Source organism: Megascapheus bottae, chromosome 4 (genome assembly GCF_031878675.1).
Source record: "Megascapheus bottae isolate mThoBot1 chromosome 4, mThoBot2.hap1, whole genome shotgun sequence".
Taxonomy (NCBI): domain Eukaryota; kingdom Metazoa; phylum Chordata; class Mammalia; order Rodentia; family Geomyidae; genus Megascapheus; species Megascapheus bottae.
Genome location: NC_143512.1, coordinates 56,886,415 through 56,901,612, shown reverse-complemented (window position 1 = coordinate 56,901,612; position 15,198 = coordinate 56,886,415). Strand labels below are relative to the sequence as shown.

Here is a 15,198-nt window from a genome sequence, read left to right as displayed (position 1 = left end):
GAGAAGTAATGCACCTATTATCTGGTGAATGTAACTGTAACCCCTCTATATATTACCTCGATAATAAAATAAAATGAAAAAAAAACAGTGTATTCATGAACTGCTTTATTAAAGGTAACTCCTTTGTACATCTACTTAGAGATAATAAAAATTAATTTAAAAAATAGAAACATGAGGCAGAGTAAAGTGACAGTATTCCAGTTTTAAGTAGAGTAGTCCCTAAAGGCTCGGTGGCAATAGCACTTAATCAGAGACTGGAACAATGACAGGAAGTAGACAAAGTAATCTGTAAAGGAAGAGAAAGATGGGACTTGCAGGAAAGGGTCTGGGGGCAGGAAGCCTGTCTACACCAGCCACAGCAACACAGCAAACCTGCTGCAAGATGGGAGGTGTGGACAGTTCAAATATATTTGCTGAACAAATATCCTTAAATAAAAATTATGTCACTAGATATAACAGAAGTGGACCCCTTTCTGCCACCTCCAATCACTGTGCTAAGCACCTCATAAAATTTATAACACATTACATTTACATTATATATGATAAATAAACTTGATTGTTTTGTTACACATACTTTTAATAAAGCTGAAGAAGTCATTTCAAACTATTTTGTATGGGACTTATAAAATCATATCTAAAAAATAGTACAGATTGACCAGTCAAAAATTGGTTAGTATAGAAATTGTCTAATATAAAAAAGTTTCACAAAATTCAACTATTAAAGATTTCAATAATGATCATGTGGCATAAAAATCCAAAGGAACATTACCTTAAAATGCTTCAAGAATTGATATAATTTTAAGTTGGGCACTGGTGACTCACGTCTGTAATGCAAGTGACTCAGGAGGCTGAGATCTGAGAATCGAGGTTCAAAGCCAGCCTGACCATTAAAGAACATGAGACTCTTATCTCTACCCAACCACCAGAAAACTGTAAGTGGTGCTGTGGCTCAAGTGGTAGAGTGGTAGCCTTGAGCTGAGGAACTCAGGGACAATGCCCAGGCCCAAAGTTCAAGCCCCACAACTGACAGAAAAAAGAAAATGATATTATTTTATATTTGTTTCCTTAACATGATTTCTTTAAACATATGTGGGTCAAATTTTAAACAATCAACTAGTATTTTTACACAAAACCATGTACTACTGGTTGGTATTACAAGTAGTTGTATTACAACTTTATGCTAATTTTTATACTGATACCATATTAATAGCTAATAGAAACATGAAATGTATCATGGAATAATTACAGGTCTAAAATACTAGAAAACTTTATAATATAAAATACTTTATCAATTACAACCACATTTTTAGAAGTCAGGAAAATACTTTTTTTAAGATTTTTTTTGGTACCAGTAGAGTAGGGATTGAACTCAAGGCCTCAAGTGCACCATACCTCTACTTCTGGAGGTCACCTGGAGATAGGAATCTCATGGCTTCTCTCAGCCTCTTGAGTAGCTAGGATTATAGATATAAACCATGGACACTTGGTTTATCCTTTTCTTTTTTTTTTTTTGTCAGTTGTGGGGCTTGGACCCTGGGCCTGGGCACTGTCCCTGAGCTCTTCAGCTCAAGGCTACTGCCCTACCCCTTGAGCCTCAGCTAAATTTCCAGTTTTCTAGTGGTTCACTGGAGATAAGAGTCTCACAGTCTTTAGTGCCTAGGCTGGCTTTGAACCACAATCCTCAGATCTCAGTCTCTTGAGTAACTAGGATTATAGGCATGAGCCACCATGCCTGGCACGGCACTTGGCTCATTTATAATCTTTTGAAATCATGGTTTTGTTTATTTTCTAAACTATGCAAGTTCTGAAAAACATATAATATATAATAACAAGTCTGATAACAAAACTGGTCTGGGGAGGGGCATGCTCTCTGAAATGTATGAAGAAGAGAGGGATCACACCTCATCCTGAGACGAGTTACAATTAACAATCAGTGATGGAAAGACACATCCATAGACATCATTCCTTGTATTTGAAATATCCTGTTGATTTAAACAGATGTAAATATATTCAAGGACATTTAAATTATCCAATCCCCTGATCACACCAGTTCATTTTGCTTCTTTTTTCTCCAATTTTTCTCACTAATACAGCCTTAGTGATGATGCGTCAATGAATTATTAGTTTGTAGAAGATAAATCAAAATGTAATCAATAATAGAGCTTGCCAGATTTAATACTTAAATATTCTACAAATGTGACTACTTGATGTTGACCCAAAAACATTCTTTGTTTGTCTTCCAAGATGATGACTCTTCGTATACTTCCTAAAAGACAGAACCATACCACATCAAAGTAGGCTATTGTAATATGTGAAAATAAAACACATCTGAACATATCAAAAAAAATCACATTGAGCCCATCCTGTATAACAAATCAATCAACATTTATATAAGACATCAAGAGCAAAAAAGTAAGAATCTGTGCTTCCTATACTTAAAGATCCCAATCTCAACTATGAATATGATAGCCCAGAAGGTCTTACACATTATATAACAGAGGGTATAAATAACTAATTCCGTTTGGGTCATCCATTCAAATGAGAAATTAGGTGCAGGAAGACAGAAAGTCTTTAGTTTTAAACACATTTTCTTTCCAAACACGCCTACTCCTTTGGCATTCCTAAATATGCCTTTCTAAGATAAGACATTTCCATTAGCTACAAAATTAAGTGACTGCCCACATGACTTATTTTGTGAAAGGTGGGGCAGAGGGCTTGTTGTCTGGCAGGTGAACCTCCACCACTGAGTTCTTACTTATCTGTGTTCAGTGCTCACTGTTCTGTGACATATGGCTACCTATCTATCATCTCCTCCCTGTATCTCATGATCTGCAGAGCCTAGGCAGAATGTGACTGGGATTTACAGAACTCTGGAAAGAATGAGGTCAAAGCTATCCCTACATGCTATGGGATTCCATGTGCATAGGAAGAGGAATATAAACCCAACTGTTTATCAGAAAACTCTGTCATTTTCAAATCAAAGATCTCTTCCTTTCTTCCTTTGGTAATTATGTCAATCTCCATATTCAGAGTTGCTTTTGTGAGTTCTCTTACAATTAACTTCATTTCCTCAAAACAACCACTTATATAATTCCTAGTCCTAGAGGATCATTATGTCTCATTTCATTTGGTGATATCAGGGTCTCTTATGGATATGTAGTTCCAAAAAAAGTAAGATCTTCCAGTTGAATGGAAGGCTGAGATGCCATCCATGAGCTCCTCAAGAGAAGACTAGAAATTCCAACTGCTAGCGCTTGTCAAGGCCCACTACATCTGGGTCATATATTCTTCATGCTTAACAAACCACTATAATTGTTACCAGTGAAGAAAACAAGACTGTATAATAATCAAGGAAGGCATATGAATACAAATTGTGTATGTACTCTGATTTCCTGGGCTTTAGCTAACAATTCCTGAGAAAAAGCTTGTCCACCTAGGAAAATGATGGATCTTCGTCACTTGCCTTTTTCCATATAGGCACCTTGGCTTTTAAAGTATCGATGGCATAGCTCACAGCTTCCAGGGCTGCAGTCCTGTGGGCTGAGGATGCAGCAATAATCACGCTTGCTTCTGACACTGGAACCAAGCTTTAACAAGATGAAACGAGGGGAAAACATTACCTGATCTACATGTGAAGTAAATCTGCTACAAAATTAAAAACCACCCTCCAGTTATACTATAGAACTCCATGGTCATACTCCTTTATTTCATTGTCTGATGTAGTTAGAAAATAGTAAGATACTCCAGTTACATTCAGCACAGGTAAGACTGAGCTGATGTTGTAGTCAATGTGTTTATACCTGTCCATAAGGAAAAAAAAAAAAGAAAGAAAGAAAAGAAAATCTCTCAGGGGAAAACCTGCTGAGCCGGCTAACTTAGCACACAGCTGATTCAAACCAATCAGACTCAAGGCCAAACAGCGCTGAGACATGTGACATATAAATATAAAAGCAGGGGCTGGGAGTTTGGCCTAGTGGTAGAGTGCTTGCCTAGCATGCACGAAGACCCAGGTTCGATTCCTCAGTACCACATACATAGAAAAAAGCCGGAAGTGGTGCTTAGGCTCAAGTAGTAGAGATCTAGCCTTGAGAAAGTCTAAGGACAGTGCTCAGGCCCTGAGCACAAGCCCAGGACTGGCAAAATAAATAAATAAATAAAATAAACAAGTAAATATAAAAGCAATAGCAATAAATATTAAGCAACATGATTAAAAATGTTACTAACAAAATTACTGGTTATTAATAAAATGATAGCTAATGACAAAATAATGAGCAATGTAACAGAAATTAGTCTTAATGACTGGCTTCATTTTCAAGCCTAGAATTCTGCTTTGTAATGGTACAAAAAGACAGACTACTGAAATGATGTCATGTTTGCAACAGACTAAAATAAACAGTCCAGGGCAAAAAAGAACTTCCCAAAAGGCCTCAAGAACTTTAACACATATTTATCCAGGTATGCGTCCTCAGGTCATGGAAATCTCAACTCATGTTTCACTCTGATACAGCAAAAGAGGCAGTAAGGACGTACCAGGGTTACTGCACAATAGGGGGCCTTTAAAGCCAGGGACTCCTTTATGCACAGACAAGGAAGCTTTCTGCTCACAGTTATTAATGACAGGCCTAAGAAAGGGTCCAGAAGCAGCACCAACACTTACATGGAAGACAACTACAGGGAACTTCCAGATTAATAAAGCAATCTTACCCAAGTCGATGGAACACTGCTATGTGTTTAACTGGCCACCTCTGCCTAATATCACTACAAATTTTTCTGATTTCACTCTCTGCCATTGGTACATATGCTTCATATTCCAAGCTAACGACTTTTTTCCCTTCAAAGTTATTTCTTGTAGTTCCTAAAACAAGAATAAAAAGAAATTTTTTTTAAATTCCCTTACAATAAATAGCACATTAACAAATATAAATGGACTATTTCTGAATTGTACACAAGCAACACATCATTGATTGACATCTGTTTTGAACTTTTCTTTGATGAGGAAAACAGAATGGTATTTGACGTACATATGTGAGAATGGACCCAGATAACTTCAAGGGATGAGTGGGGTCAGGAGAATGGGGGAATGATGAAGAAACGACCTCATTCAAGATGAACTGTACTCATGAATTGACATGTCGAACTGAAACTCTTTGCACAACTGCTTAAGGATAGTAAATAAACAAATAACAAAATTTTTATGTTCTTGGCATTGTCAAGCATATTTTCCCTCAGAATTCATAAGTCAGGCTACAGTAAAGACACCTGCACACTCATGTTCATTACTGCAATATTCAACATACCCAAATTATAGAAACAGATGTTCTACAACAAGCAAATGGATTAAGAATATACACACATATATATATATATATGTGTGTGTAGAGTGAGAAAGAAGGATCACATCTACTGTCCATATATGTAAATTTATGAATTTATATACTATATATTATACGTACACACACAGATGACAACTATCAGAAAGAATACTATGGGAACGTAGCTTAGTGGCACAGTGCTTGCCTGACAAGCATGAAGGCCTGAGTTTGATTTCTCAGTAACACATAAACAGAAAAAGTCAGAAGTAGTGATGTGGCTCAAGTGATAGAATGCTAACCTTAAGCAAAAGAAGGTCAAAGACAGTGCCTAGGCCCTGAGTTCAAGCCCCAGGGCTGGGGAAAAAAGGATAATAATATTTTTATACCATGTAGGAAAATGATTGGACTTGGAAAAATTATGTTAAGTGAAGTAAGTCAGGCTCAGAGACAAATGGCATATGTTTTCTCTCATATGTGGAAGTCAGACATATATAAAAACATATACAGGGTCTAATGCATGTATACACAAACATACTGAAGTATGGTATATTCAGGAGAGGATTCCAATGCTGGAACTTTTTTGAACAACTAACTTACTGTTTACAAAATGAACACCAGGAAACTGAAAAAAAAAATGGGGGTGGGAGAACTGAAGGCCAAGAAAAGGAAGGAGAAATGAATGGAAAAAGGAAAGAGATCAAATGCAGTCACAATGTTCAATGTACATATAAGACAAAGGAGGCTTGTAACATGAGTGTATGGGTGGAGTGGGGTAACACTGATCAGGATTCCCTGTACTTATACACTGGCATATGTATTTAAACTTGTTTATTCAACTACTCAAAGATAATAATAATTAAAAAAAGAAAACACAGAACTTTCCCCACAAAGAGTTGCATTGTACCACTTTAGGACTTAAAATTTTAGGTGAATTCCAAGATTAACAAAACCAAAATAAAATCTAGTAAATTTCTACCAACTTTCACAGGTAACCCTAGCTTACTGCTCAGGGAGTCTTCTGACGATTAACAATGAACTATCTAGCAATTAGTAATTCCTACTTGTGTGTGTGTGTGTGTGTGTGTGTGTGTGTGTGTGTGTGTGTGTGAAAGAGAGACAGAGAGAGAGAGACAGAGAGACAGAGAGAGAGACAGAGAGTCAGAGAATGCATGCATGCCAGTACTGGGGTTTGAACTCAAGGCCTTATGCTTTCACTTGGCTTTTTCATTTAAGGCTGACATGCACCTCCACTTGGGGTTTTTACTGGTTAATTGGAGTAAAAGTAACATGGATTTGTCTGCCTAGTTTAGCATCAAACCATGATCCTCAGGTCTCCAGCACCCTCTAGTAATTTCCATTCTTGTGCAGTCAGTAGATGCAAGGAAATTACAACTCACCTACGAAAAGAGATATTGCACCACAGAGGGGAGAGACCACAAGGTGTGAGACTTCATCTACTGCAAGTTTCTCAGCAGTGAACTTTATTATGTCTTTAGGTTTCTCTTCAACTTCATCCATTTCTTTCCTAGAAATATGGTATTAATAAACCTTAACAGAAAGGTTCCACACAAGCATTCAACTTACAAACTGTTTCCATGCATACTGTTCTATGCTAAATGTGCTAGGAAGGATTTGATATGAAGGACAAAATAAGCAAGTGTACAATTTCATCAAAACTGATAGATCCATAAATATCTGACAAATCAGGCAGAATACATACATATGAAGGTGACATGAGCACAGTCACTAAACTGTGATCTATCTCCTGTGTTCACTTGTTCCAGTCCTACACTGTCATGCCTATGTTTTAGCATGGCACAGCAGGCATCATCACTCTTACTGACATGTACTTTACCACTAACCACCATGTAACCACACTCTATACCTAGAAGGCCTTTTCCTTCATCTAAAAAAGGAGAGAACGGAAATCAATTTCCCTTCGCAACATGCCACAAGCCCAGTTAAAGGGAACTTTTCCCCATGTATTGTGTAGTCATTTACTTGGCATGCCTCATTCAGTCATCAAACAGGAGAATAAGAGCAGAGGCTCCTGTTTTTCAAAGCACTGACTAGATCTGAATGGAACAAGCAAACCAGTAACAAAGAACCACAAACAGGGGTACAGTCCCGGGACAGGGCATGGGGGATGAGGGGAACCCAAAGGTCTCTCTCCAGAGATATTTAAAGCTGAGACTTGAAAGACCAAGTAACGTGGAGAAATGGAGACAGAGTCACAAGTAGAAAAAAGGCGAGTGGGCAAACGTGAAGCCTCCAGGGAAAGAAAGAACATGATGCACTCACAACGCAGCAGAAGATGCAACCCAGATAGCCAACCAGAGATGTAGCAGAAGGGAGGACTACACGAGCCAGGAGAAGTTTTATTATCATAAATCCTAGGAAGTTTCATGTTTATTGAAAAGTGAATGATGAAAGCTCACACAAGTTAAGGATTCTTTTGAGATGCTGAAGTTCCAAACAAGAAATCTTAATAAAAACACATGTTTACTTCCCTATATCCTTCTAATTACTAGAAAGAAAAGCACAACTATTCATTTACTACCATCTTCCAGGATTTTTTATCTACTGTTTGTGCCATTTGTAATTCTTCTACCACGTTTTATTGCAATAAGACACAGATAACCCAAATGGGCTCTCCTTGCTTCAAACCATACTGAGTTCCCATAACTTCCAACTGTACAGACTACTAAACTTAGTTAGCAGCTTCTAAAATGACTTTATACAAACCTCATCAGGAACAATGAAATAATGCTAGTAAGTAATCTTTCTAATCTTTACAAATAATAATCACAAACAACATCTTTAATAATTATATATTATCTTCTGAATATATAGCATTCTAGAAACTCCTAAAACTATAATGGTGAGATGTTGAACATAGTGTCCAGATTAAATTGAGTTATCTCAGAAAGAATTCTTCTGCCTCCAGCTGGTAGCCCTGAGAAAGGTACTCTTAAGTGTTGTGTCTGCTGCACAGATCTGCTCTTCATTTGGTGAGGCACTGTTCTGAAGGTAAGGGAGGAGGGGGTGAGAAAAATGAACAAAATCCTTGGCTCGTTCCTTCCTTTGACAGAGTCATGGTTTTGCCACTGGGTATATATTTGCTATTGATTTCAGAAAAAAAAATCCTATCAGAGATTTCACTCCTTACATAAGACTTACTGTTCAGATGACAATAAAATTAAGTATGACCTCTCCAAATCATATTGAACAATATTCTTAATCCCACTCGTAATCCTATTCCTAATCCTACTGGGTTTCTCAGTTTATACCTCAGTTTTATTGTTGGATCTTCTGGCTTTCTAGTGTTGCAATTCTCTACATAACTCAAAGAAGCTAATATTTAGATAGTAAAAAAAAAAAAACAAAAGCAAAAATCAATCAGTTAATCCAAATGTCAGCTCTACCACTTGTTTTTCTTGTATATTTACTTCTGTTTGGTTGTTGTTGTTTGCTTTCCTGTGATGTTATAGACTGAACCAAGGGCCTCCCACATACTAAGCCAGTGCTTTACTATGTAAGCTATATCACCAATACGTCTGTTTGTTTTTGCTTTGGAGGTAGAGTCTCCCTAACCTTGCCCAGACTGGACTTGAACATTCAATCCTTCTACCTTTACCTCAAAAGTAGTTGGAATTATATTAGAAACTTCTACACCCATGCTGCAAAGGCAAGTTTTTGGTTTGATTTGGTTTATTACTTCATGAGTCTTCAGTTTTCTTAACAGTAAAAGTTAGATATTAACACTCCAAAGTCCAGTACTGTGTAGCAAGCCATGTTAGAGTATACTAAAGATACCAACATGATAATAAATTAAACTGCTTAGAGTATAGTGGTTCCTCAAAAAACTAAACATAGAACTCCCCTATGACCCAGCAATTTTACTCCTTGGCATTTACCCAATCATCCAGAAACAAGGACATAATAAACCCACGAGCACAAAGATGTTTACTGCAGTACTATTTACCACAGCAAGGATATGCTACCAACCCAGATGCTCCTCAGTAGATGATTGGCTCAACAAGATATGGTATTTATACACAATAGAATTCTATGCTGCTGTCAGAAAGAATGACATCACCCCATTTGTAAGGAAATGGACTTAGAAAAAATCATATTAAGTGAAGTAAGCCAGACCCAAAGGAACTTAAGCTCAATGGTTTCCTTCATTTGTAATAATTAGTACACACCTAGGACACTGCTAGCAGAGGATTACAATAGCTCAAAACCTAGATACATAAGGCCATATAGGATGAGGCTAAATGAAAAGATCTCCAGGATATAGAAACAAGAGCTTTATCTTGTGTGATTGTGGTTCTTAATCTACTATGTTATTTCTCTTCTTTTTTGTTGCCCTTTGGTTAATTGCATATTGTTACAGTATCTGATTTTGTTATCTGACATGGTGCATATACTTTTTTTGTTTATTTGAAATAGGAAAGGGAAGGGAGACAACAAGATGATTGGGAGGGGGTGGGGGATGAGAAGTGGGGACAAAAACATGAGAAGGGGTATCAATGTATGAGAAGTAATACACCTGCTATCTGGCAAATATAACTGTAATCCCTCTATACATTACAATAAAAATAAATAAATAAAACTGCTTAGAGTAAAGTTAAAGCAGAGGTGCCTCTCATTCTGTCCAAACCAAGCCAGAGCTACTGTGTCAGGAGAGAAATAGTACATACAGACTTAGGAAGAATCAACAGGTATGTACAAGTTATGTACAAGGTATTATCTGCATGGTCCTCCCTGAGTCTGGTTAAGAAGAAAAATCAATCGCACATACCTGGATGGTTCCACAGTGTTACCCTCCACTAATGGGGGGGATGATCGCAATTTCATCTCCTGGTTGAAGCAGGAGGAGCTGATCTCCAAGCTCGACATATTCTTGACGAACAGCAAATATCACCTGATTTCTAACATCAGCCAAGCTGAAGAGCAAAAGGTTGGATGAGTGGTTACAGTCTTTAACAGACTTGAAAAAAAATGTTTAGCATCAATAAAAGGTGTTATGAAATATCACCTGCCAATACTCCTATGGGTGGGAAGAGGTAACATGTAGTCTTGCAAAGAACATATTAATTGCAAATTACCTTTTATTGTACTAAGTGGTATGTGTCTAGGAAAACACACAGGACACAAAAAATTAGACTAAAAGAGACATTCAAATTAGGCCAAAAGAAAATAATTATTTTCTCATCACTATATGGCTTTTTCATGGGTCTTCTAAGTACAGATAGCTAGATGCGTAAGTAGATTAAAAGGACATTGTAAACACAATCTGTCAAGAACAGGTAGTTTCCTTTAGAGCACATATGATAGTAGACTTTCTGCACAGCACTGACGTTCCAGCTACAAATTTAACTGACACTATGAATGTTTCTTGAAAACTTTCTAACAAGTTACTTCTATTTTGTTCTAAATAGAGCTGGGAGCAAGAATGACTGCACTAAAACTAAAGGTTGTTTAAGAACCAGAGAGAGAGGGGGAAAAAAAACCAAATCTCAAGTTCAGTACCATTTAGGGTTTTGTAGATCATTTTTGCTTTAATCTTGAAGATTTCTATTCAACCTACATTTTCAACATCTTACAAATTATGAAAGTGATTGCCAATGAAATAACCATGTTTATCTGGGTGTAATCTCAGTTGGCAGTCCTTTTAGTAAGCTATTTGTAATGTTTTCCAAGGAATCTGGCATGTACAGAAACTAAAGTTTATGATTTGGGGTGTGATACCAGAAAAATATAGCTAGTGACCTTTTTTAACATTAAGCATGGAAATCAAAAATAGTCTTTTAAAAAGTTTTAGCAAGCATTTGAGGATGACAGATTAGGAAGAACTAAAGAAAACATTTCTTGCTTCTCATGCAGGAAATGAGAGTTAGAGACTCAAAAAGTAACCTCAGTTTTAGCTTTGTCATTTACATTTTTAATATTAAAAAGAAAGTATTCACCACATGCAAAGTAGTATCTTCACTTACCCAGGATGGCGTGTTTCTATCTCTTTCCACAGCTGAGCTGCTTTGATTTCTTGAGGCACAGAAATGGTCTCTGAACGAACTCCAGTTATTTCAGCACTTTTGGCAAAATATAATACTTCAACCTGAAAAGAGGAAGATGCCTTTAATAATAAAGCATAATTCTTTTCTGACCTCCCACACCAAGTTTTCTCATTTTCCAATATTTTAAGACAAATTTGATGATAGAAAAAAAAAAAGGAAGTTGCTAACAAAACAAACTTCAGTCTAGATTCCAATTAAAACTCCATTTAAAACCCATTCCAGACTCATCCTGGCATATTTATTTTTTTTAAGTTTTACGAATTCGGGTGTGAAAATTAGAATCCTGTCCACCTTAGCAAACCTATCACGTCTGTCTTGTATTCACGCGTAGGCACTGAGCCACGGTCAGGGTCTACATCAATTACCCGAAAGGAAAATGACCCAAGTGGCCAATGACTTGTCTCCAGAACTGCCTGGCGGCCTGGGATTGCCCACTGCGGCCGAGGCCCCCGGGGGCCGGGGTTGAGGTTACCCAATAGACGCCGGCCGCCAAGTGCCGTGGCCCGGCGCGGGGACTGGGTTCCGGGTAGGCACCGCGGCGCACACCCCGGCGGCCGCCTCGGGGTGGGGGTGGGGGGACGGGGACGTGGACGGCTCCGCAGGTGAGGGCCCAGAAAGGCCGGTCCGCGGAAGCCAGGCGCTGAGGGACGCGGGAGGCCGGGCCCCGGCGGAGCGGGGCGAGCGCCGGACTTCGCCAGGCCCGGCCTGCGCTCCTCGCCCCCCCCCCCCCCCCGCCCACCCCGGGTCCCGCGGGGCCGGTGGTCTACAAGACACCGACAGGGACGAAGTGAGTCACCTGCCGGGAGCAGAGCCGCGTGGACTCCAGGCCCGCCCAGGGTTGGCGGGTGGAGCGCTGGGAGATCTGCAGTGCCCAGGCCGGCTCTCCGCACCCGAAACCCTTACCTGGCACCGCGGCACCATCCCGCCCAGCGTTGCGGGGAGGAATGACAGCGGCCTGGGAGCCTAAGGCTCCAGAGCGCAGGCGCAGCTGAAAGACGCTCCACCCCGTCCCCAGCAGTGTGCCCCGATGGCGCATGCGCAGTGCTAGCTCCGCCCCAATCTTCCAGATACTTGCCCCGCCCTCCTTGTTATCCCTGTGGTAGCGCTTAAGAAAACTTGTTTTTCCTTTATGGTTGGGCGGTTGGTGAAAATGAGTAACAGTAGTTATGAAAGTAGGAAATAGAGACCTAGACGTGCATTTTCTAATCTATCTATATATTATGTAATCATTATGTAGATGAAAGAAAGGTCTCAAGTTTTCATTTATTTAAAATTTAAACTGTACATGCAGGAAAATGCAAGGAGAGAGGGCGGAGCAAGAGAGAGACAGAGAGACAGAGAAAGTGGGAGAGCAAGATGGGGAGAGAGAGGGAGGGGGAAATTATTATGCAATGAAAACCAAAGTTCTAAACCTTACGGAGCAGAGCTTGAGGTTCTTGCACAGGTAAAGTCCAAGGTTCTCAATACAAGAAGCCAAAGCCAAACCCACCTTTGGCACACCTGTCAAGTCTTGGGCAGTAAAAATCATTAATGCCTGAATAGGAGGTAAGAACACAGGCTGGCTGCTTCTCCCCAGGAGTAACAAGAGCTCTGGAGATCAAGGTAGAGCTAGAAGAGGACAACGATCCACTGGACCCCAGGACTGGAAGAGTACATCTTAACATTAGGCAGTGTTGTGACCTGTATCTGTGCCTTCTAAAACTGCCTAGATCCACAGCCTGCCCCACAAGCTGATACATCTCAAGGGAGGCATAAGAGAAGTAATTAGGTCAAGGAGGTGGAGGCCTCATGAAAAGGATTGGTGTCTTTCTTTACAAACTGGAATCCAGAGAGCTAGCACATATTTTCTCTGCCACTTGAGGTGGCAGAAAGAAAGAAAGAAAGAAAGAAAGAAAGAAAGAAAGAAAGAAAGAAAGAAAGAAAGAAAGAAAGAAAGAAAGAAGGAAAGAAAGAAAGAAAGAAAGAAAGAAAGAAAGAAAGAAAGGAAGGAAGGAAGGAAGGAAGGAAGAAAGGAAAGAAAGAAAGGAAAGAAAGAAGGAAAGAAAGAAGGAAAGAAAGAAAATTATCAATCTGAAACACAAAAAAGTTCTCTTAAAGATAGTGACACTCTCGTCTTAGACTTTCATCCTCCAGAACTATGAGAAATAAATGTTGCTTATAAACCAACCACTCTTTAATCCCATCGTCCTTGCATATCATTGAGTTTCATGCATGTGGACACAACTGATGGATATTATAAAATTTGCGTCTGAGCAAGTATAGATTGTCCATAATAATACAGAGTAATGATATTATTGCCTAAACAATTCCCTGTAACAACTCTTTACATAAGGTTTGTACTACATTATAAGAAATCTAGGCATGATTTAAAGGATACAGGAGGAGGCAAGTTATAGGGAAATACTATGTAGTTTGATAGGACAGACTTGGGTCTCTGCAGATTTGGGTATCTACGTGAATTGCAGAAACAAGGGATACCAAGGGGTGATGATAACCTGATAGAACAGCCCAAGCTGAAATAACCCAAGACAAATATTTTTAATGAAAAGAGAAAAACAAGCCAATCTGAAGAATCTCCAATGCCATGGTCACCCTACCTCATTCTGGCAGGCTACAGAGATATGGTCAGAAAACATTTCTATAAAAGGGCCAAACTGTAACATTTAAACTTCCCCAATTGTTATGATTTCTATCTCTGCTGCCCAGTTCTACAACTGGCAACATAAGAGGAGCCAGCAACAAGAAGAAAATGGCTATGTTTTGCTATATCTAAAATAATATGAGGTAAGTTGTTTATCCACAGGTTCTCTGCTAATCCTTAAATTATAAAGTTAGAGAAAAAGCAAGAAAGTAGTGAGAGAGGCCGGGAGTTTGGCCTAGTGATAGAGTGCTTGGCTATCATGCATGAATCCTCAGTACCACATATACTGAGAAAAGCCCGAAGTGGTGCTGTGGCTCAAATGGTAGAGCACTGGCCTTAAGGAAAGCCCAAGGACAGTGTTCAGGCCCTGAGTTCAAGCCCCGGGACTGGCAAAAAAAAAAAGCAGTGAGAGAGAAGTTAATCACTTTATAATTCACGTAAAATATCTTGGACACAATGTTTCCATTTAAGTAAAATGAGAAACAGAAAAAAATAACAGGAAATAAAATACCAACTAGCATAACAGAAAAAATTTCAACCCCCCCTAAAATAAAACTAATATGAAAAGAGGATGCAAACTATCAATAAAAACTATCAATAAAAAATATGCTGAAGTTGAAGGCAAAAACCCTCTCCCCAAAGAAAAATTTCTCTCATGCACTGTGCACCAGGAAAGTTTATCACGGCTCTTCCTCATTCGAAATCTATGTCCAAAGCTTCAGTTACTTGTGCTCAAGGGCAGTTCAGAAATATTACATGGAAACTTCCAGAAATAAACCTTTCATAATTTGAAACTTACAATATTCTGACAATGCCGATGAACTGCTGTGCTCTTTCATCTTGCCTAGGATGGCAATATTCCCTTTATCTCAATGCCCACCCTATGAGTGCCACCTACCCATTTTATCCCCTGTAGCCTTCCTGATGGTCAGATGGAACATGGAGTAAAGTGCTGTGTCCAGGTGAGGCCTACGCAGTAGTCTAATGCTGCATCCCAGTGCTGACATCACTCACTCCCATTCCTCTTGTCACGAAGACATGGCATCCTCCCACCGTGGTGAATGGAAACTACAGCACAAGAAGTTATTAACGGAGACTACATTTGAGCAAGCTTCCTTGCAGCACATTGTTGCTATTGTCCTCATACTGTGCCTAATTAATA

General features: G+C 39.1%; 1 protein-coding gene across 5 annotated transcripts; it reads right to left on the bottom strand.

Annotated features, from left to right (window-relative positions):
- Positions 1-87: 87 nt before the first annotated feature.
- Mocs2 (molybdenum cofactor synthesis 2) lies at positions 88-12,374 on the bottom strand. 5 transcript variants are annotated; one of them, XM_090331954.1, is made up of 6 exons: positions 12,299-12,374; positions 11,315-11,436; positions 6,710-6,837; positions 4,705-4,855; positions 3,464-3,587; positions 88-2,266 (listed from the first exon to the last, which is right to left on the bottom strand). In XM_090331954.1, the coding sequence occupies exons 1-6, from the start codon at positions 12,314-12,316 to the stop codon at positions 2,201-2,203; spliced, it is 609 nt and encodes a 202-aa protein (XP_090188080.1). In that variant the 5' UTR covers positions 12,317-12,374; the 3' UTR covers positions 88-2,200. The 5 variants fall into 5 exon arrangements, with proteins under 5 accessions (XP_090188080.1, XP_090188076.1, XP_090188078.1 ...); XM_090331950.1 differs by lacking the exon at positions 12,299-12,374 and adding exons at positions 10,120-10,264; positions 11,761-11,817 and having other exon boundaries at positions 88-3,587; XM_090331952.1 differs by lacking the exons at positions 88-2,266; positions 3,464-3,587; positions 6,710-6,837 and adding an exon at positions 10,120-10,264 and having other exon boundaries at positions 4,771-4,855.
- Positions 12,375-15,198: the final 2,824 nt, after the last annotated feature.